The sequence below is a fragment of the Gallus gallus genome, chromosome 28, assembly GCF_016699485.2.
Source record: "Gallus gallus isolate bGalGal1 chromosome 28, bGalGal1.mat.broiler.GRCg7b, whole genome shotgun sequence".
Lineage (NCBI taxonomy): Eukaryota > Metazoa > Chordata > Aves > Galliformes > Phasianidae > Gallus > Gallus gallus.
Genome location: NC_052559.1, coordinates 3,349,822 through 3,370,465, shown reverse-complemented (window position 1 = coordinate 3,370,465; position 20,644 = coordinate 3,349,822). Strand labels below are relative to the sequence as shown.

At 63.3% G+C, this 20,644-nt stretch overlaps 3 protein-coding genes across 11 annotated transcripts; 2 read left to right on the top strand and 1 right to left on the bottom strand.

Annotated features, from left to right (window-relative positions):
- The first annotated feature begins 44 nt into the window (after positions 1–44).
- POLR2E (RNA polymerase II subunit E) lies at positions 45–2,416 on the top strand. The gene is made up of 8 exons (XM_418224.8): positions 45–109; positions 210–384; positions 475–590; positions 969–1,049; positions 1,205–1,263; positions 1,434–1,512; positions 1,763–1,841; positions 2,123–2,416. The coding sequence occupies exons 1-7, from the start codon at positions 53–55 to the stop codon at positions 1,826–1,828; spliced, it is 633 nt and encodes a 210-aa protein (XP_418224.2). The 5' UTR covers positions 45–52; the 3' UTR covers positions 1,829–1,841; positions 2,123–2,416.
- A 287-nt stretch (positions 2,417–2,703) lies between these two features.
- ARHGAP45 (Rho GTPase activating protein 45) lies at positions 2,704–14,997 on the bottom strand. Of its 8 annotated transcripts, none has more exons than NM_001396329.1 (23): positions 14,824–14,997; positions 13,358–13,682; positions 12,213–12,356; positions 11,536–11,620; positions 11,356–11,428; positions 11,161–11,239; positions 10,770–10,907; positions 10,479–10,543; positions 10,270–10,380; positions 10,106–10,186; positions 9,412–9,591; positions 9,083–9,220; positions 8,671–8,861; positions 8,303–8,451; positions 8,104–8,181; positions 7,600–7,704; positions 6,961–7,124; positions 6,649–6,837; positions 6,207–6,344; positions 4,936–5,177; positions 4,563–4,809; positions 4,394–4,469; positions 2,704–4,270 (listed from the first exon to the last, which is right to left on the bottom strand). In NM_001396329.1, exons 1-23 carry the CDS (start codon positions 14,911–14,913, stop codon positions 4,014–4,016), a joined length of 3,345 nt encoding a protein of 1,114 aa, NP_001383258.1. In that variant the 5' UTR covers positions 14,914–14,997; the 3' UTR covers positions 2,704–4,013. The 8 variants fall into 8 exon arrangements, with proteins under 8 accessions (NP_001383258.1, NP_001383260.1, XP_015155415.2 ...); NM_001396331.1 differs by having other exon boundaries at positions 7,600–7,701; XM_015299929.4 differs by having other exon boundaries at positions 8,104–8,178.
- On the top strand, positions 14,448–20,320 carry CNN2 (calponin 2). 2 transcript variants are annotated; one of them, XM_025144242.3, is made up of 7 exons: positions 14,448–15,426; positions 18,284–18,405; positions 18,651–18,717; positions 18,817–18,954; positions 19,065–19,181; positions 19,319–19,465; positions 19,564–20,320. In XM_025144242.3, the coding sequence occupies exons 1-7, from the start codon at positions 15,256–15,258 to the stop codon at positions 19,825–19,827; spliced, it is 1,026 nt and encodes a 341-aa protein (XP_025000010.2). In that variant the 5' UTR covers positions 14,448–15,255; the 3' UTR covers positions 19,828–20,320. The 2 variants fall into 2 exon arrangements, with proteins under 2 accessions (XP_025000010.2, NP_001135728.1); NM_001142256.2 differs by lacking the exon at positions 14,448–15,426 and adding an exon at positions 15,873–15,997 and having other exon boundaries at positions 19,564–20,316.
- The last annotated feature ends 324 nt before the right edge of the window (positions 20,321–20,644 follow it).

Here is a 20,644-nt window from a genome sequence, read left to right as displayed (position 1 = left end):
TGCTCCGCGGGACCGGCAGTGCGGCGGGCAGCCCGGGGTCCTGCGAGGCAGCATGGACGACGAGGAGGAGACGTACCGGCTGTGGAAGATCCGAAAGACCATCATGCAGGTGCGGGGCGGCGCGGGGCGGTCCGGCCCGGCCCGGTCCGGTCCAGTCCAGTCCAGTCCGGCTTTCAGCCCTCCTCATGCGGTGCTTCTTCTCCCCGCAGCTGTGCCACGACCGCGGCTATTTGGTGACGCAGGACGAGCTGGATCAGACGCTGGAGGAGTTCAAGGCGCAGTTCGGGGACAAACCCAGCGAGGGCCGCCCGCGCCGCACCGATCTCACCGTGTTGGTGGCGCACAACGACGACCCGACCGACCAAATGTTCGTCTTCTTCCCCGGTGAGCGGCGGGGCCGGGATGGGGGTGGGGGTGGGGTTGGGCCGGGGGTACCGCCGGGCTCGGCCTCACCCGGCTCTGCTCCTCCCTCAGAGGAGCCCAAAGTGGGCATCAAAACCATCAAGATGTACTGCCAGCGCATGCAGGAGGAGAACATCACGCGTGCGCTGATTGTGGTGCAGCAGGGAATGACCCCCTCGGCCAAACAGGTGCGGTGCAATGCAATGCGGTGCAATGCAATGCGGCCCCGGGGCTGTTCGAACCGCGGGGGCTGCTTTGGGTCCGTAAAGCCGGGAGTTTCGTGGGCAGGGAGAAACCTCGGCCCGAAGGCTCTGTGCCCCAACGCCGGCCTTGCGCAGCATTCAGGGCGCTGAGGGGGGGTGGGCCGCGCCGGTACCGGGTGGGCTGAGCGGTCATTGGGCACAGCGATCTGTTTGTGTGGCTGTCAGTGTGAGCACAAACACCGCACTGCCCTCCCGGTGCTGCTGTTTGCGGTGGGGCAGTGCTGGGCCGACACACTGAGGCCGTCCCGGAGCGGTGCTGCGGTCTGATGTCCTTCATCCCCCCCCCCCCCCCCCCCCCCGCAGTCCCTGGTCGATATGGCTCCCAAATACATCCTGGAGCAGTTTCTGCAGCAGGAGCTCCTGATCAACATCACGGAACACGAGGTGAGCAGCGCGGGGCGCCCTCCCGGCCCTGCCCTGTGCTGGGTGGCACTGCTGGAGCTTTGTTCCCCGCCACGCATTGCTCACTTTGCAGCTGTGCGGAGTTGGCTGCTTCCCTGCTTTGTCTCACCGTGTGATTTCTGTCCCGCTGTTTGCAGTTGGTCCCAGAGCACGTTGTCATGACAAAAGAAGAAGTGACGGAGCTGCTGGCCAGATAGTATCCTCTGTTTGGTCCTTCCCTTCCTGTCAGGGTGTGATGGGTGTTTGCCGTGGGCTGCAAACGGATGCCTGTGACTGTGGGAGTGTGTGATGTTCTGTTAGCTGTGCCCTGCCTTGGGACACACAGACTCCTGGGTTCTGGCCGAGCTTCTCCTTGACTCCATGCAGTAAACTGAGGGAGAACCAACTCCCCAGGATCCAGGCTGGGGATCCCGTGGCCCGATACTTTGGGATAAAGCGAGGCCAGGTAAGAGCAAATAGCCTGCTAACAAACTGCAGGGCCTTGCAGGCAGGGTGAGGAGCTGCAGCAGCACAGCATTTCAGAGCTTGGCGATGGGAAACGTTTCCTCTTCTTTAGTTATATTTTCTACTGAATGTTACGGGTTGGGTAGAGATGTGTGCCAACCAGCAGATAGCCCTGAGGCCAGGCCTGGCTGCCTGCTGAAGCAGCTGGTAACACCAGCCACCCCCCAGTGCTCCTTCTGCTGCCCTTCCAGGTGGTGAAGATCATAAGACCCAGTGAGACCGCGGGCCGTTACATCACCTACAGGCTGGTGCAGTGATCAGAGCTCTCGGGTAATGTGTGAAATCCCCATCTTTGGGCAGTGCTTTAAACGTACTCTATGGCTTTCCAGAGGTGACTTGAAGTGAGTTGGCTCTGGGAAGGGATTCCCTCCAAGTGATTTGTATAGGGAAGCGTGTGGGGTTGGATCACAGCTTTGCTGTGCTGGTCTGGTGCCTCGGCAGCACTGCTGAAGGCACATCTCGGTGTTGAGGGCGTGCAGTGGGGCTTTGCCTTGGGAACAGTCTGCTGAGGGGGACGTGAGCTCATTCATGTCCTGACTTCTTTGTTCCAGTTGTGAAAGAGTTCTGTGACGGCCGATCTTCCCATCCACCAACAGCTCACGGCGCTCTGAGCTGTCTGTGTTTCATGGCTGGGGAAGTCCTCTGTCCCTCCCGCCTCCCTGCAGTTGTTTTCCTTGGCTCAGTTCCTCATTTTCCAGCACGCATTTTGCTGCAGGCCCTTCTGCCATGAAAGCACCTTGAAGCAACTGAATTACACGGGGAAGCAATGAGTGGAAAGAGGCTTTTGCTGCCCTGTTCCATGAGGTCTGATTTTTAATAAAGGTTTGTACTTTTGCTGTTCTTCACCGTTACTGCATTTCTCAGCCCTTTACCAGAGCTGTGTGGCCGTGGGGAGTTCTGTATGTGCCATTCTCTGTGGGATTTGATGCTGCTCGAGTTCTGTGGTTCAGCCTTACCTCACTGCTGTGATCTGCTCTATCTCTGAGCCTTGTTGAGGCTGTGGTTGTCAGACACTGCAGAGGGGTCTCAGTTCACTTAATGTAAGTACCTGAAGTGCTCCCTTACAGTGCTTGGAAACTGCAGCCGTGGGCACGGGGGTGTGGGAGGCATTGATCTCCAGGACAGACAGTGGTTGGAACACAGGGATTTTATTCATTCTGGAAGCACATCAATCTGAACACAGCAAAACACGGAACGCAGCTTCGTACAGCAGCGCAGGCACGTCACAAAAGAACACTTTCCCTTTTTCCACGCTGAATTTATATACAAACAGAAGGGCGCTCGGTACCATGGGAAGCTCAGGCATTGCTTTTGTCCCTTCCTTCACTCACATTCACCATCATCCATCCTCGCACACATACGTGGTACCGCTGCAGTAGCAGTTCTGGTAGCAACAGGTGGCACTCAGCCTCGTTTTCCTGCTACCGTGAGATTGATGTGCTGGAAGGATCCAGCACTGTGGAGAGGAGCTCTGGAGCCGATGTGCTCACAGGTGTCTGTAGCTCTCCTTTGGCTCAGTTAGAAACCGGTTGGCTGTAAATGGAACTTTGGTTTCCTGTACCTTTTATCTGTTGCGTTGAGGTGCTTTTCCAATCTGAGAGCCCCGTGGCCGTTATCAGCCCTCTCTTCGTGGTGGAGATGACCCTCCAAAGGGATCCCACCTCCGCTCCGTCACCTCATCCTCATCCTCCAGTCATGAGCTCTGTTAACCCTTCCAGTTCAGTGCATCTCCAGCTGGGACACCACTCTGCTCGGCTTCCTTGGCCAGGATGCAGTCTCAGCTCCCCCCTCACTGCCTGGTCTGTGTGGGCGCCCTCCCTGCCTGCAGCAGAGGACTGAGGCAGGACGAGGTGGTACCCGGCCCTTCACCAAGGGATGCTCTGGCCGAGTTTAAGAGAGCAACTTCGGATATGTGCAGTTTCTTTGGACCCATGGACTGTGCCCGGGGGGGCTCCTGGCCCTGCCGTGGTGCCGTGGCAGTGGGGAGCAGTCCGGGTATGAGCAGGGTGGTGGAAGGAAGCAGCTTTCAGTTCTCTCTAAGCTTAAAATACACTCAATCTTTTCTCCGTGCTTCAGTGCAGAAAAGTTTTATAACTTGAAAACGATACTTTGGTCCTCTTTAACCCTTCGAGTTCCGTTGCCAGCAGAGGTAGTGGGTTTGCATTGAAGGGTTTACCTTATACAAATAACAAAGGCAAAAAGCTCACGGTGGAGGGGGGCTGTAGCTTGGTTCGGGCGTCCTGCATCTCCCCCTGCTGCCGTCACAGCATAGATTTTGGAGCTCAAACATACATCCAAAAAGCCCTGAGACCGTGCGATGGCGGGGGGGTGGGGGTGGGGGAGAGCGGGGAGGGGGCCGAGGAGGGCAACGCCCGTTGTTACATACAAGCAGCAACGTGAGCTTTGTCAGCCGAGCCATCACCGCCCGGGCCGGGGCTGCGCTCACTGTTGGGCTGCGGAGCTCTCGGGGTCCTCCTCGGGGTCGCTGTGCTCTCCTGCAGCGCATCGCAGCGCAGCGCCCTCCGTGTCCGACTGCCCGGTGCTGCACGTGCGGCTGCGCTGCCCTTCGCTGCCCTCCTCGTAGAACGGGGCTTCGTCCGTGCTCGTTTCGCTCTCCTGTTTCCTCAGCTGCCCGCTGCCCGCCGGCTCCCCGCCGTCCTCCAACTCTGAGTCGGAGTCCACCGACCTCTCGCTGGGCTCTGCGGGTCCATAGGAGGGTACGAAGCGGTCACCGCGCTGCCCTCCTTCCCGAGCCCCTCTCCGCGGCGAGCAGCCACAGAGGGCTCTGCGCTGCCCTTCAGACCGCCCGGCCCGTCACTCACCCCCGAATGCTCCCACGCTGTACCCCAAGTCGCCCTTCCCCGGGGGCTGCGGGCACGGAGCGGCTGTGGGCTCATCCTGCGGGGAGGGGGTCCATGTGAGGGGGGGGGGGAGGGCACGAAGGGCCACCTTAACGCCCCCCCCCGGCTGCTCCCTCCCCAGGGCCCGTACCGGGGTGTCCTCCTCGCGATCCGCGCTGAATTCGCTGCCCTCGGCGGTCAGTTTGCTGTCTTTGTCCTCGAAGATGGTGGGGTAGAAGATGATGAGCGCCTCGATGACGCGCGCCTGGTGGGGGTAATCCACCAACGAGGACAGGGAGATGGTGGCATCCGTGGGCCGGGGCCGAAGCAGCGTCGGCCCGAAGACGATGCCCAGATTGCTGGAGGTCATCTTGTTGTCCTGCTCCACCTCCACGATCCTGGAGGAGGAGCGGAGGCTCCGTGAGAGCGGGCGGCGGCGCGATGGGCGCTGCGCTCCTTTGCCATCCCCTTCCCACCGTGGGGCCAAAAGGGACGTCCCCCAGCCCGGATCCCCCCCTCCTCACCTCCGCAGGTGCTGCAGGAGGTACCGCAGCGTGGCCGTGTTCTCCCACGGCAGCTCCTTCAGCAGCTCCTTCAGTTTCAGCACGAGGTTCACCACCACGCGGTCGGTGTCGGCCCCTCTGTCCATCAGCTCCGGACCCCCCTTCCCACTCCTCCCTTTGGCGTCGCTGCCGCCCTGCAGGCTCTCTTTGGCCGCTCCCATCAGCGCGTTGTACATTCGGAACGGCACGATGGGCTCCGGCAGCTGCAGGGAGAACAGCGCGAGGTGAAGCCTGGAGGGTCTCCAGATGGAGAATGCCCATTTCCTCCCCCCTCCCCAGAAAAACCCCGTCCTGGGGTGGGTGTGTGGTTTCCCCATAGATAAGAGGCCGTTCATTAGGCCGGCGCTAATTGTTCCCTGGGTGGAGGAGGAGGTGAGATGCAATCGGCGCCGGGGCTGTCGAGGAGGAGCGCTTTGCTTTCAAGTTTGCACGCAGCACCCGGAGCGCATTCGTGCACCGCCTGGAGGTTCTGCAGCGCTGCCGCTGTTTGCAAAGTGCCTCCATCAGATGCCTGCTGGGGATGGATTGCTTTGCAGCGGAGCAGCGCTCCTGCAGGGGGACTTTAAACCGATTCCCCTGCAGTGCACCGAGCCCGGATCGCAGCGCAGGGCCGCTCTCCTCCTCTGTTTGCGCTCTGCTCGCCCTGTCCAGGAGCTCACAGCCCCTCTCTGCTGCGTGGGGATGTGGGGAGAAGCCTCCCCCTGCCTCCGACACAAAGGGTTAAGCCGCGGGGCTGCAGAGAGAAGCTGCTTCCTCTCCTCCTGCCCCGTTTGAGGATGTGGGTCGGGGGTTGAGTTTCGGTGCCGGAGCGGTGAGCTGATGGCAGAGGTGGTGCTGCAGGCAGAGGGCTGCGAGAAGCGAGCCGAGCCCGGCACTGCTGCGGGGCGACCTTTACGGCCACTTCCCTTTCTCGTGCCGCTTCCCCAGCTGCAAAGGGGAGGGACGGTCCAGCACTTTGCGTGGTGTTGCTGTGGGCAGGGACTTCGCTGCCGCAGCTGGGAGCAGACAGCTGGAACCGCCCTGGGGTGCGCAGTAAGACTGCTGCTCGGGGAGAGCCCTTCCTGCACAAACCTCCACCAGGCCAGCCTGGACACGGGGGGTTCTGACCCACTCCGTCACCAGCAGGCAGCTGCCAGCCCGATTTGCAGCAGGACTGCCCATTCCAGACGCCCGGCTGGCACCAGGCCTGGCTCTGGAATCACCCCTACCCTGACCCCCCCCCCCCCCCCCACCTGTCTCAGGTAGAGCTTCAGCACGTTGCTGATGTCGTGTGGGGACGCCTGCGACAGCTCCACCAACTCCTTCCCGTTCTCAAAGGCCTGGCAGAGCTTCTCCACGCGGGTCTTCACGCCGTTCACTCGATAGATGCCCTGCCAAGGGGACAGAACCGAAGCTGAGCGTTTCTCTTTGGGTTTGCACGAACTCTCAGCTCCCACCCACCCCTCTGCGGGTGGAAATCCCTCCCGGGAGGTTTGGAGGAGCTGTTCCGGCTCACACATCGCCGCTGTTCCCCTTTTGTAGGGAAGAGAGGGAGTGCAGGACGTGTTCTTGCGTCAGCCTGTTTGTTCTGGGACCTCCTGGCTCCGAACCCGAGGGCTGTGCTGGGTCTCAGACCAGGACAGAGCCCATTTGGAGGGCAAGCAGCCGGAGCAGAGGGGAGGGCAAAGGGCTCACCTTGGTTTTCAGCGCCCGCTTCTCAATCTCAGAGATGCATTTCTTCACAATGAAGGGGATGCCGTCCGCGCTGCCCTGGGACGCCTTCAGGAAGTCCTGCCCGAAAAGCTGCAGCTTCCCCTGGAGCTTCTTGTGCCCGCATTGGATGGCCAAGGTCTCCAAGCACTTCTTGTGGCACGCCAGGTAGCACTGGGGGACAGGGAAGGGCTCGGAGGTGGGGGGCAGCGGGGCTGGGAGGGCACACGTGGCAGCGCTGTGGGCACAGGGTGGTCCCCCCCCCACCTCTTCCTCCTCCCACATCCCCAGCATTACCTCCTCACATTCTGCCCCCTGGAAGTACACGTAGCTGTTGCACTCCCGGCACTTGGAGGGGGCCCTCAGCTTCCTCAGCCGGTGGGTCTGAGCTGCCCTGGACAGGCCCACGTTCCGGAAGGGCCCCGTGGGAGCCGTCATCTCCGGGGTGATCCCATTGATGCCTACGGACAGAGAGCAGAGGGACACATCAGTCTCCTTAGGGGTCGGGCAGAGTGAGGCTCGAGCAGAAGGGTCACTGTCACACGGAGCCCTGGCATGCTGGCACATGGGACACACAGACATGGGGGACACACAGACATGGGGGACACACGGGACACACAGACACATATGGGATACACAGACACACAGGACATATGGACACATGGACACACGGGACACATGGACACACAGGACATATGGACACAGGGGACACGCAGACACACGGCTGCTGGGCCACATTCCAGCTAACCAAGGGCTGTGCTCTGACAGAGCTGTTGCCACTGCTTTGCTCAGGGTCTGTCCCAGCCCAGTGGAAATGGTGCTGTGTTCCCCATGGGCTCGCTGGTATTTCAGCTCTCCTCCCAGCTGAGGGGGGGGGGGGGCAGAGACCCTTCACAGCACAGCACAGCACTGCTGCATCCCCACTCCATCACATACTCTGCTCAAAGGAGGTGGCGTTCTCATCCTTCTCTCCCAGCTCCTCGCTGGAGGACATGGTGCCATTGGATGACAAGCGCTGCAGTTTGTGCCCAAACTCTCCTGCTAAAGCAAAGCCTGCTGTGAGAGCTGGGGGGGGGGTCCTGGGGGCACTCCTGTGCATGGGGCTGTCCCTGCAGCAAGGAGTGCTGCTGGGGGGGGGTGGCTAAAGGAACCAAGGGCTGCGGGGACTGCGCCTTCCATGGGTACAGAGCAGGCTGGGTGGCCCCCACCCCATCCCAATAGGTTGGGATCAGCAGCTGCCTACGGTGGAGTCTGAATTCTGAGGAAAGCTAAAAGGAAAAGGAAAAGAAGGGGAGGGGGGGGGAAAAAAAGAAGGAAAAGATATAAAGGAAAAGGGAAAAGAGAAAGAAAAAGGAAAGCGCTGCTGCTGCCCGGCAGTGAGGAGCTGCCTCCAGATGGGCTCTGCCAGGAGGTGAAGGATGGCGCAGGTGCTGCACCCACCTGTGCTGGAATCCAGGCTGCTGTCGGCTTCGGAGGTGGAGGTCGGCCAGGATTTGTGCACCTGGTGTCCCCTCCCTGCTGTGGGAGGAAGAGCTCTGCGTTGGGGCTGTCTCCATGCTCCGGGATGCCGCACAGAGCAGCTCGGATGCCAGAAGCGTTTGCTTGCTGCAGGCAGTGCTCGGGGCCGGGCTTTTCTCACCTCTGCGCTCTGCCAGCGTCCCACCCTGGGTCTCTCTGGGTCCCTCTGTGCTGCTCCCATCCCTGGGCAGCCCGGCCCCATCAGAGCCACCGCTGCTGGAGAAGTCGCTGGCGTTGAAGCTGCCCTTCCGCGCGCGGGTGAAGGGGGACCTGGTGGTGGGGAGGGAGGAGAAGGGCCGTGTCCGAGAGGACGTGGGGACAGGGATGCCAGAAAAGCCACTCCAAAAGCAGCAGCTCTCCACCGGAGCTGGGATGGAAGCCCTCTGCTCCAACACCATGCAGCCTCTGCCTGCAGGACCCCTCCAGGGCGCTCTCAGGCTGCAGCAGAGGTTGGCGCAAAGGAGCAGTGATTTCCCCCTCCTCTCCTACCAGGCGCTGTGGGACACGTAAGGCTCGAAGTCGTACTGCGTGTCGGGCTCATCCCCTCTCTGCAGCTGCTTGACGTGCGAGGCGTACTGCTGCCCGGGGTCGTACAGCTTGCTGCTCTCGCACAGCGTTTGGAAGTAAACGGGCAGCGGCGCTGTCTGCATGTGCATGATCTGATAGAAGGCAATGGTGGCCTAAAAAAAACAACGGGGACGAAAGTCAGGGTTGGAGTGATGGGGTGACGCGGGGGGAGGAGAGGCACGGAGCTGCCAGGTGGAGAATCAGAGCGCTGAGTGGGGCTGGGGCTGCAGCCCTGCCCTTGGCTCCCCCATGCACGGGGCTGAGCAGCTCTGGATCCCCCCCCCCCCCCCCGGCTGTGGCACGGCCCCCAGCCCCCCCAGCAGTCCCAACTCACCAGCTTGATGACCTGGTCGCTCTGCTTGATCAGCTCATGGATCTGGCGCAGGGAGTTCACCTTGGTGTCCTCCAGCTCCTGCTTCTGCGTGTTGGCATCCGCCACGCAGGTCCGGTAGGTGGCCATGGCCTCTTCTGCCTGGAGGTAGGAGAGGGGAGATGGAAGCTGCTCAGAGGTGTGGAATCAGATGGGAGCCGCCCCCCTGTGCTGGACCCACTCTGTGTGTGAGGTCAGCTTTAAGCCCCCGTGGTTCTGGGCTGCCCTATGCTGGGACACCAAGGAGCAAGAAGGTCCCTGCAAAGCAGTGCTCGGAGCTGCTGGGCTCCCACCTTGTTCTTGGCCTCCTCCTCCAGCCGCCTCTTCTTGTCCAGGGTTTTGGTGGTGATGCTGCTGGCGGTGCTCTGCTGCTCCTCCTCTGCTTTCACTGTCACATATTTGGCCTTATCGTGCTCCTCGCTGCGCTGCATGTACACCTGCTTGGCCTTCCGCAGGTTCACCTCCGCGTCTTGCTGCCAACAGAGCAGCAGCGGGGTGAGGGCTGAGCCCTGCAAGGGTCACCCTGCATGAAGCTGCCCGGGATGGGTAGATGGATGCATGCATGGATGGATGCATCTATGGATGGATGGATGGATGGACGGACAATGAGGAACGACATGCATGGATGGATGCATGGATGGATGCATCTATGGATGGATGGACAGACAGTGAGGAATGACATGCATGGATGGATGCATCTGTGGATGGATAGATGGATGCACCTATGGATGGATGGATGGATGGGCAATGAGGAATGACGTGCATGGATGGATGCATGGATGGATGCATCTATGGATGGATGGACGGATGGATGGACAATGAGGAATGACATGCATGGATGGATGCATGGATGCATGGATGGATGCATCTATGGATTTGATGGATGAATGGATGGATGGGCAATGAGGAACAACATGCATGGATGGATGCATGGATGGATGCATCTCTGGATGGATGCATGCATGGATGGATGCCTTCAAGCCTCACCAGCTTCCTCTGTGCGCGGTGCCACTGCTCCTTGATCTCCTTCCTTCTCTTCTCGTGCTCCAGGCGCCTCACAGTCAGCGGCTGCGGGAGCAAATGGTGCAGCTGGCAAAGCACAGCCCTGCATGGAGCCCTGGCAGGAGCTGCACCCCGCACCGCCCGCTCACCTGCAGGAAGGTCTGGTGCTGCAGCGTGGTGACAGTCTGCAGGACCGACATGCCGTACTCCATGTCCTGCTCCAATGCCAGCAGGTAGATGGACAGGAAGGGCATGCTGGTCTGAGGAACGACAAAAGCAGCACCCTGAGGCTCAGCACGAGGCCGATGCTGTCAGCTCCGGGACATCTCGGAGCCGGGGAGCTCTATTGTGGCCGTACCTCCTGCGTGAAGGTTTGCTTGCAGCTGTTTGCCATTTTCTGGAGCCCTTTGGCGAACTCCATTTCTGGAAGAGAAAGGTTGGAAGTGAAGAGGGACGAAGCAGAAGGGTTTCTGTGCTCGTTGGGTTCCTTCTTCAACACAAGCCAAGAGCTGCAGGAATCTCCCACCTCCAGATCCAGCAGCTCTGAGTCCCTCAGCCCCATGCAGTGCTCTCAGAACCATCCCCCCATCCCAGGGCCACCCCACACTGCACAGACCCCTCCCCTCCCCTCCCCCCCCCCACGTCTCACCCAGCGCCGTCCTTTTCTCCAGGTACCCGATGAGGTCCTTCATGTACTTGGAGATGTTCTTGGCATACTGCAGGGCTGCATCCACACCTCCCTCGCAGCGCTGCAGCATCACATCCACCTCCTCAGCCGCCGGACGGACTGTGATGTGGGAATGGAGGGGAAGGGCAGTGATCCCAATCCGTGCTGCTGCTGATTGCTGGGCCGGTCCCAGGACCCCCAGCGTAGCCAGGAAGACCCCAATGCCCACAGCAGCAGCTCTGCCATCTCCTCTCAGCTGTGCCCCCAGGGGCACCTCAGCCCAGGATGCTGTCCACGTATCCAAGTGGCGATGGCAGAGCCCATTTCTGCTGTCTGACCACTCCAAGTCCCACTCCAGTGGCTGCTTGCTCACCTGTGTCATAGCTCTCCATGCCCGAGGGCACACCATCCCCTCCAGGCCCAGGGATCCCCCCATAGAGGCTCTCCATAGACTTTGGGAAATCGGGAAAGGAAGGAATGCGTCAGACAAACAGGAGTGGTCAGAGGGGACCCCCGTGCTCAGGGTTGGGGCTGAGAGCCCAGCAGACCCCCAGCGGGCGGCACACACCTGGTTCTGGTCGCTGGGTGGGATGGAGAGGATGGTGCTGCTGTCCACCTCCCCCATGAGGAACTCAGAGACGCTGTGACAAGAGGAGCACAGTCAGGCAGGGGAGGAGCAGCGGTGACAAAGCAGGGCCACCTCCCAGCACCCCATCCGCATCCAGGGGCGGCGGTGCAAAAGCCTTACGTGCTGCTGAAGGACACCGCGATGGTCTCCACCGCCTTCTCAAACTCCCTCTTGTCCGTCTCATTGTTGGATTCGTAATGGAAGCCTGCAGGGGGGGGAGAAGCAGGAGCCCCATCACCACCGTGCACCCTCCGCCCCACAGCACGGACCCACTCACACACATCCTCAGCACCTCCTGCCCACGGGATGGGGGGCACGAGGGGTTCCCTTGGCCAGGACAACAGAGGGACACAGTTCTGCCACGCTGGCTGCTGGGTGAGGACCCGGATCCCCATCATCACTCAGCTGCCTCCATCCCAGGGCCCCATGTGGGGCCGGCCCCATGGCAGAGCACTGCCAACCCCAAGGCTTCCTGTCCCCGCATGGTTACAGCTCGGTGTCCAGGAAGCGGTGACGCAGTGTTGTGCTGTGCCTGCGGTTACCACAGCACCCCCCCCTCCTCCACCCTCCCCATCACAGCTGTAACTGCTCTGCCTCGAGTGGGACCGGGGCCCACAGACCCCGCTCACAGCCATGGGGGTGTGGGACCGGAGCCAGGGGATGGCATAGGGCCGGGGCTTGGATGTCAGCGCCTTCATTCTGCGCCCCATCCATTGGCAGCCCTGCTCCAGGCAGCCCCAGAATGGGCTCCCCAGCATGGGGTGGGTGTGGGACGGAGCTCCCCGCCCTGGGCTCACCCTTCACTTTGGAGATGAGGGTCCCCGCTGCTGTCAGGGTCTCCAGCGTGTTGAGCAGTGGGTATTTGTTGATCACCTGGCGCAGCACCCGCAGCGTTTCGCCCAGGCACTCGTGGGCCTGAGGCCGCTGCGACTCCTTGGGGTCTGCAGGAGAAAGGGGGTGAACTTCTGCCCCTGCATACAGCCCACCCCTGGTACCACGCTCACCCCTGCCGTGGCGCAGTCACACCTTGGAGGCATTTTTTCCTCAGCAGTAAATTTTTCCTTTGGAAGAGGTTTGGGAACTTCCTCCCCATTTCCTCCCCTCCTCCCTGCTGGCTGCGCCATCCTGCCCCATCCGTTGGCTCAGCTGTGCCCCAGGGGGTCTGACACCACGTCACAGCCCCCACCCAGCACCCAGGGCCAGGGAAGCAGTGTGTGGGCTCAGGGCAGGCTGCTGGCAGCCCCTTTGGGCAGCGCTCAGCATCCCATAGGGATGCACCGAGGACAGCAGCCTGGCCCCCAGCTCCAGGTGGGGAAGGGGTTTCCTCTGCTCCCTCTCTCATTTCCCACACCACGTTCCCCACAGCTGGGCACGGCTGTTTTCCACGGTGAGTGAGGATACGTCAACATGTTTGCTGAGAACAGGGCACCATGTGATCCCAGCAGCCCCACCTCACCGTGGGGAGCAACCGTAGCGGCTGCTTCCTGCACACCCGGGGACCACAGCCCCACAGCCCCGCTCCTGCGCTGAGCATCATCATCCCCATCCCAAAGGGAGGGCCAGGGGACAGGAGCAGGGGCTGTGCTGGTGCCCCATGGGGTCCAGGGCTGCTGCCAGGCAGCTGGCACTGCTACGCTGTAAACAGGAAAGCGGGCGGATGAAAATAGCTCGCGGGCAGGAAGCAGTGTTATCCTGGCTCTGAGCTCCCAGCAGCCACCCACCGCCCTCTGCCCCTGGGCCCCCAGCTCTGCACAGCCCCCACAGCAGGGACCCCCTCCCATGGGGCCAGGCATGGGGTGGTTCTGCACCCGCTGGAGCCTTCGTCCCTGGAGCCCCACAGCCCCGTGCCATGGGTTAGCAGGCGATGCCATGGGGGTTCTGTGGTCCCCCGGTCCCACTCCCCCACTGTGGCCACCTGGGGGGCACCCAGCCCAGCGCTCACCATCGCGCAGCACCACGTCCCGAAGGTTCTCCAGGGCATCCGCGAACCGCGCCACGTCGGTCAGCAGCTGGGAGATGTCCTCCACGTCGATGAAAAGGCCCTCCCCACCCTCCATGGGGCTGTAGGATGTGGGGGTCTTGTGGCCCTTAGGGACGGCCCGGGGGCCGGCAGAGGTGAGGGGGAAGCCGGCGGCACTGGCATGGCGGCTGAGGCTGGTGGGGCGCTTCAGGGTGCCCACGGCACTGGGACTGCTGCTGAGTTTGACGCTGGTGGGGGGCAGCTCCCCGGGGCTGGGAGCTTCCAGGCAGTCCTTGCGGGACAGATCCTGCAGAAGCACAGCACAGCGTGAGCACTGCCCTGGGGATGGCACTGCCCGAGGATGGCGGGCTCCATTGACAGAGGGATCTGGCATCGCACATCCCTTCCTCTTTTTCTGCCTGCCCCAAGTCCAGCACGTCCTTTAGCACTGCGGGGATGGGGACACCTCCCGGGCCGTCAATAGCAGACAATGCAGAATTGCTGCAGGCACACGGAGCCCTGATTTCTAGGGGTGAAATCACCCCGAGGGAGAGGCTGATAGCACCTCCCAAGACCCCATGCCCCAAAGCCATCACTGATGGGGATGGGTCCCGCACCCCTCCAGCCCCACGCAGCCTCAGCCGTGACATAATCGTGCTGGGGGCCAGAAGCAGATTTGGCACCAACGGGGCAGACGTTGCAGCACCTTCCTCCAATCCTGCCCGGCAACGCGAGGCCACGCAGATGGCAGCACCCCGAGCAGAGCTGATGCGGGCACTGCTCCCTCCCACCATCCCCGTACCGTCAGCCGCACGGAGGGCGAGCGGGGCAGCGAGTCCAGGGAGTGCTTTGGAGAGGTGGCCTTCCCCGTCCTGCGGCGCCCGGCAGCGTAGGGGCTGTAGCTGTTCCGCCCCGCCGCCCGGCCGAGCATCCCGCCAGCCCCAGCGCCCGCAGGCTGCGCCCACCCATAGACCCCTCAGCCAGGGAGCGCCGTGGGGAGGGGATGGGGATGGGTGACCCTGCGAGGAGCTGCGGGCGGGCTGAGGCTGGTGGCTCCGTCCCATGGGTTGGGGAGCAGCGCAGGCGCGGGGCGGGCTGAGGAACCCCGTCTGCTGGCCGCCCCACAGAGGAGAAGCGCTTCCTCTTGCACTCTGGGTCACCGATGAGTAAATAAACCCATAGCAGAGCCGTGGTGTGGGGCTGGCCGAGCCTCACTTCCCCCGCTCCTGCCCCTGAGCAGTTGGGGTCTCTCGGCCCCTCCACCACGCTCCCCATGTTCTGCTGCAGCCCCAGCCCTGCTCGCTCCCCTCCCAGCCGGGCCCTTCGGCTGTTGCCGCATCCCCTCCATCTGGGGCAAAGTCCCCCCGGCTCCGTCGGCAGTCCTTCCTCATTTCCTTCCTCCTCGCATCCCTCCAGCCATCCCATCCGTCCCTCCGCACCGCGCTTACCGGCAGGGTCTGCGGGATGGGGCTCCCCGCGCGGCTCTTCTTGGAGATGGAGGGGGTCTTCATCAACTCACGCTTCTTCCGGGAGAACATGGCTATAGGGCGGCCCTGGGGGGGCCCCGCGCTGCCAGCACCGCTCTGCTACCCCTCCGGCAGCATTCGCTGGGGCCAACTGTCAGCGCAGCGCATGTGACGCCGCCTTATTTCCTCATTGGGTTCGCAGGCAAAGCTGAAACAGGAAAAGCCAAATGTGCGGCGAGGACACGAGGCCGGGAGGAAGGGGGTCTCCGGCCGCCCCCCCCCCCCGCCTCCCGGTGCCGTGCGGGGCTCAGCGTGCGGGTGCCGGGCTTTCCTCGTGGAGTTTTGCGGCCCAGGGAGGACGGATTCCCCGGGCGCGGGGCTGTGGGGCCGTCAGGTCCCTCTGTTAACTGATGGATGCGCAGTGCAGGGTTGTGGGGCTCCAGCGCTCGGCTCAGCCCGGCCCGGCCCCGCTCTCACCGCGGGTCCCCGCCCACACCTGTGGGCCCCCCCTCCCCAGGACCCCACCCACGACGCCCCCACCCGCAGCACAACGCAGCCGTGCAGCCCTCGGTCACCTTCCGCAAGGCGAGCAGAGGGGCGGTGCGGGGCGGGGAGATGCGGGATGGGGATGCGGGGAGACGGCCGGACCGGGGACGGCACCGGGGGTCGGGCAGCGGGGGCGGGGCGGGGGCGTGAGGGTGGGTGGGTGGGTGGGTGTGCACGCGGGAGCGCGTGGCCGCGCGTGGCCCGGTTGTGCGCATCACTGCGCGCACGTGTTCGGGGGTTGCACACGCGTGTGCGTGTCCGTAGTGCCGGGCGCTGCCCGTGGGGGTGTCCCCGTGCCGGGCTGTGCCCATACGTGCCTGGGACGGCTCCGGTTCCGACCCCCGCCCCGAGAGCTCCCGGAGCCCCCCGAGTGTCGGTGTCGGGGTGCGCGGGTCCGGCCGCTCCTGCCCTTATTTGGGCATTTCGGCCCCGTCCAATCAGCGCGGGGGGGCCGGGCCCGACCCCCCCCACCCCCCCGCCCCGTCGAGTCCCGCCCGGTCTCTCCCGGTCCCGCCGCCGGTCCGCGCTCCTCCGCCGCCGCCGCGCCATGAGCAGCTCCCAGTTCAACAAGGGCCCCTCCTACGGCCTCTCCGCGGAGGTCAAGAACCGGGTGAGCGGCGCCGGGGGCGGTGGGATGCCGGGGCCAGCGGGGGTTTGTCAGCGGAGAAGTCCCGGGGGTGTTCCGAGGGTCCCGATGCCATCCGGAGGATGCGGAGCCGGGTCCCGGGGCGCGGGGGGTGCCGGGGCCGCGCTTCGGTCGTGGGGCGCTCTGACTCTGCCCCGGGGGGCCTCGAGGGGTCTGGGAGGGGTCCCGGGCACCGGCCGCCCCCACTCTCTCCCCGGTCCTATTCCCTGCGGGGTGAGTGGGGCGATGGCCCCGGCCCCGTGCAGCTCCGCTCCCGAGGTTTCTCTGCTCTCTGCTTTCCCACCACTCTGCGTCCCTCGGGGGGCGGCCCCGACCCAATCCTGTCCTTGGTGGACTCCAGGGCTCGGACTGGGCCCTGCTGTGGGACTGGGAGGGTACAGGGGAACCCGGTTACTCTGCTGGGGCTGTTTGCACTCAAAGAGGATGCGGGGTGCTGCAGGGAGGGCTGCATTCCCACCCTCAGAGCAGGGCTGGGTGCCCCTGGCTGGGTCCACAGCCCGGGCTGTGCCCCATTCCTGCTCTGGGAATGGAGTTCAGCCACGGGGGGGTGCAGCGGCCCCCTCCCCTTCCCTGTGCACCACTGCTCCCCGTGCAGCACTGGGATGGGGTCAGCGGTTGGATGTCCAACCCAGGACGGATGCGGGATGCGCACACGGCTCGGGTTGGGCTCTCCCTCCCGGCCTCACAGGATTTGGGTTTCGTCACCGTGTGAGGACGGGCCTCTGCTTGCACCCGGTGGGTGGACACGTGCTGGGGCCTCGCCGCTGCCTGCTCCCAGGTGCTTTAGCTTGGTTCAGCAAGAGCTGAGCCAGTCTGACGGCCCCGCTGTGCAGGCTGCGCGCTGACATCACTGCTGGGAACCCGTCGGACCTGCAGCACTGTCCTGAGCTGTGATGGGGTCTGCTCATTGCTCAGGGGCTGCTCCCGCTGCAGGTTGGCCCTCTGCTCCTCTGCTGCCTCCTCCAAGTCCTGCATATGGTGGGGGGGGGGGGAGAGGAATCAGTGCTGTGCCAGAGGTCAGCTGGGTGGGGGGGATCCCGCATGATGGCATGAGTGTGACCATGGTGGCCACTCCGTCCTTGCATCCTGGTCAGGTCCATCTTCCTCTTTAGGACTGGGCTGTGGGGCCACTGCCCTTGGGAACAGCCGGTGTGTCCCACGGGGCAGCCCTGCATCCATCCCAGGGCCTTCCTGTGCCCTCTGAGGCTCTGGGAGGTGAATGTCCCCCCAGCTGTTTTCTGTGCAAGGAAGAGCATCGCCAGGGCTACTCTAAGAGGGAAACAGAAGCACGGAAGCTGCAGAGCGCTGTGCTCCCCCTCGGTTCTGTCTGTGCAAGGCTCCATAGAGGTGTCTGATGGAGCCTGAGGACTGGCTTGGTGGCCCTGCAGCACAGGCACGGGGGGGGGAGCGGGCACAGTGCTGAGCACCCCTCCAACAGAGGGGTCCCACAGAGGGCTGAGGGGCTCAGACAGTTGAGGAGCCCATGGAGTCCCCGGGCTGTTGGCACAGGGTGGGCTGTGCTGTGTCCGGGTGGGCAGCGATGGCTCTCGGGGCTCTCAGCCTCCTCTTGTGACCCCTTTCCCTGCCCCAACCCGGAGTGAGCTCTGCTCTCCCCGCGGTCGGGCCGAGGCGATGCTGTGCCCGGGCAGCTGCTCTGCATCTGGGAGGAGGCGGCCGCATTCCTGGCATAGCCGCGGTGGCCGAGGAATCCGCGGCGGCGCGAACGGCCCGGCGGGAGGGATGAGCGCGGCGGGGTCGGTGCCGGGTCCCGTGGGCGGAGGTGAGAAGCAGCCGTGCCAGCAGCTCGTCCTCTTCCTCTTTGACAGTTGCAGAGCCTCGGGGTCACCGCATGCGAGACTGTGGGTTGTGCTGGATGCGGCCGTGCTGATGACAGCACTGAGCCGTGCAGGGCTGGGGACGCCTCCCGTGCGCAGAGCAGCAGCCGGCGGTGCAGGAGATGCTCGGTGGCTTCGTTCTCCACCATCACCCTCCATCCTCGGGCACGCCGTGCCCGCCCCGCAGAGCCCAGCTGCAGCTCTTGCTCTCCTTCCTCCCCTCGGCTGTCTCTGTACTGCTGAATCTGGGTTTCCTGTGCACCAGGAAATTGCAACTGATCGCATATCCCGGGGCTGTCCAAACTGCGCCTCGCGCTGCTGTGTGCAATGGGACCGGCCGTGTGCTGGGGGGCGGTCCCCGCGGGGTGTGGGGTGCACACAGGGCTGTGTCTGACCACCCCACATCCCCCCCCAGCTCGCCCAGAAGTACGACCCACAGAAGGAGGCTGAGCTGCGGACGTGGATCGAAAGCGTCACCGGGCGGCAGATCGGGGCTGACTTCCAGAAGGGGCTGAAGGATGGGGTCATCCTCTGCGAGTGAGTCCCACGGCACCCACGGGAGGTGCCAGCACAGCCCCCAGGCACTGCGTGGTTTGGGAGTCCCAGCTATGGGGAGCCCTCGGGGCAGCAGTGGGAAGGGGGCTCTGGGATCCCCAGTGTTGTGGGGTGCGTCATTCCCAGCTGGGAGGAACGGGTCCAGTGACCCCCAGGTGATGTCAGCATTCCCCTGGGAGGGGCGACCCTCATACCCCCCCCCCACGCTCACCACCACCTCCCCCCAGGCTGATGAACAAATTGCAGCCCAACTCGGTGAGGAAGATCAACCGCTCGGCACTGAACTGGCACCAGGTGGGTGCAGGCAGCCCCCAAACTCTCCGTGCCCCCACTGTAACCTGACTGCCCTGTGCCCCCTCCCCATAACCTGACCACTCTGTGCCTCCCCCTCAGCTCGAGAACCTCTCCAACTTCATCAAGGCCATGGTCAGCTACGGCATGAACCCCGTGGACCTCTTCGAAGCCAACGACCTCTTTGAGAGTGGGAACCTGACACAGGTGCAGGTGTCACTGCTGGCACTGGCGGGCATGGTGAGAGCACGGGGAGGGATGGGAGCAGCTCCGTGGGCTGGGTGAGCACCGGGCCGTGTCCAGCAGCTCCCCACGTCTGAGACCTCTCATTCCTCACTGCCTTTCCTCAGGCCAAAACCAAAGGGCTGCAGAGCGGTGTGGACATCGGTGTGAAATACTCGGAGCGGCAGCAACGAAACTTTGATGAGGCCAAGATGAAGGCTGGGCAATGCGTGATCGGGCTGCAGGTGGGCTGCTGCCAACCCCCAGTGCCCCGCATCACAGCTGGGGGGGTTCCTCTGCCAACCCCTGTAGGAGGATGGGGATGGTGGGGGGGGGGGAGGAATGTTGCAGTTCCCACTTCTTATCACTCTCTGTTACCCAGATGGGCACCAATAAGTGTGCCAGCCAGTCTGGCATGACGGCCTATGGCACCAGGAGGCACCTCTACGACCCCAAGAACCAGATCCTGCCTCCCATGGACCACTCCACCATCAGCCTGCAGATGGGCACCAACAAATGTGCCAGCCAGGTGAGCTGGGGGGGGGGTGGGGAGGTGGGGCACGGCTGCGGGATGGCACTGTGGGGAGCACCGTGCTGAGCCCCACTCGCCCCCTCCCTTCCTTCCAGGTGGGCATGACAGCACCCGGCACCCGGCGGCACATCTACGACGCCAAGATGGGGCTGGAGAAGTGCGACAACTCCTCCATGTCACTGCAGATGGGCTCCAACCAGGGTGCCAACCAGAGCGGGCAGGTCTTCGGTTTGGGCCGCCAGATCTACGACCCCAAATACTGCCCACAGGGCACCCCGGGGGACGCAGCCAACGCCGCCGGAGAGCCGGGCGCCGACCCCCCCGGGTACCACTATTACCACCAGGAGGAGAGCTGCTGAGCAGGGCTGTCCCCATGCGGTCCCCCTCGCAGCCACATTCCGGCCTCAATTCATCATTCCCTCTTTTTAAACTTCATGGTTTGGTTGTTTTTTTTTTCTCTTTTTTAAGTAACGTTAAAAGGAATCTATTTTTCTGGGAAGGGACTTGGCCGTGCTGCAGCCCTGCAGCTTTGCCCACCCCCTTGTCCTGTGCTGGAAGGGTCCGGGGCTGTGGGCATCCCACGTTCTCCTATCATTCCCTAAAAGCAAAGCTGGAAGTGCTGTTTTTTGGAGGACTCTTGGGACCAATGTTTCAGATCCCATCTCAGCTGGGTGCCCCCGCACTGTGGGGCGATGCTGCGTGAGGTGGGGGCAGCCTCGGGCCGGGCAGGGGGCTTCTTCCAACCACGTGGGGTTTTTAATGCAGATGCTCTTATATTGAAAGCTTCTTTTTTTTTTTTAAAAAAAAAAAAAAAAAAGGAAGGAAAAAAAGAGAAGAAACAGAAGGAATCGACCTTTTATGTTGTTTTTTAACTTGAACAGGAAGTGCTCTCTGCTGCACTCTCCTGGGGCGCCGCTCCAGGGCTGGGGGTGGCTCAGAGCCGCGGGGCTATGGGGCTGGAGGGGGCCCTGGGACCCGAGCCCCGCATGTCCCCTGGGTCAGGGACCGGGGGGGACGCTTTGGGGTGCAGCACTGCGCGTGGAGGGCGGCAGTTCGGCCCCATCCCTTCCCGCAGCCGCACCGCACCGCCGCACCCCCCCCCCCCCCAGAGCGGTACCCGCAGCTGCAGCAGCCGATGCACGGCGGGGAGGGGGCGTCTTCGGGACCCCCGGGAGG

What these genes read in the sequence shown, in the direction of transcription:
- POLR2E (XM_418224.8), top strand. Translation starts at nt 53, where the DNA reads ATGGACGACGAGGAGGAGACGTACCGGCTGTGGAAGATCCGAAAGACC. An exon ending in ACGGAGCTGCTGGCCAGATA is followed by an intron (nt 1,264 to 1,433) that starts GTATCCTCTGTT and finishes GACTCCATGCAG; the next exon opens with TAAACTGAGGGAGAACCAAC. An exon ending in TTGGGATAAAGCGAGGCCAG is followed by an intron (nt 1,513 to 1,762) that starts GTAAGAGCAAAT and finishes CTGCCCTTCCAG; the next exon opens with GTGGTGAAGATCATAAGACC.
- ARHGAP45 (XM_015299924.4), bottom strand. Translation starts at nt 14,306, where the DNA reads ATGCTCGGCCGGGCGGCGGGGCGGAACAGCTACAGCCCCTACGCTGCC. An exon ending in ACCGCGCACAGAGGAAGCTG is followed by an intron (nt 9,592 to 10,105) that starts GTGAGGCTTGAA and finishes CTCTGTTGGCAG; the next exon opens with CAAGACGCGGAGGTGAACCT. An exon ending in CGCCACCTCCTTTGAGCAGA is followed by an intron (nt 7,125 to 7,599) that starts GTATGTGATGGA and finishes CTCTGTCCGTAG; the next exon opens with GCATCAATGGGATCACCCCG.
- CNN2 (XM_025144242.3), top strand. Translation starts at nt 15,256, where the DNA reads ATGCGCAGTGCAGGGTTGTGGGGCTCCAGCGCTCGGCTCAGCCCGGCC. An exon ending in CCTCGGTCACCTTCCGCAAG is followed by an intron (nt 15,427 to 18,283) that starts GCGAGCAGAGGG and finishes ATCCCCCCCCAG; the next exon opens with CTCGCCCAGAAGTACGACCC. An exon ending in CGGCACTGAACTGGCACCAG is followed by an intron (nt 18,718 to 18,816) that starts GTGGGTGCAGGC and finishes CCTCCCCCTCAG; the next exon opens with CTCGAGAACCTCTCCAACTT.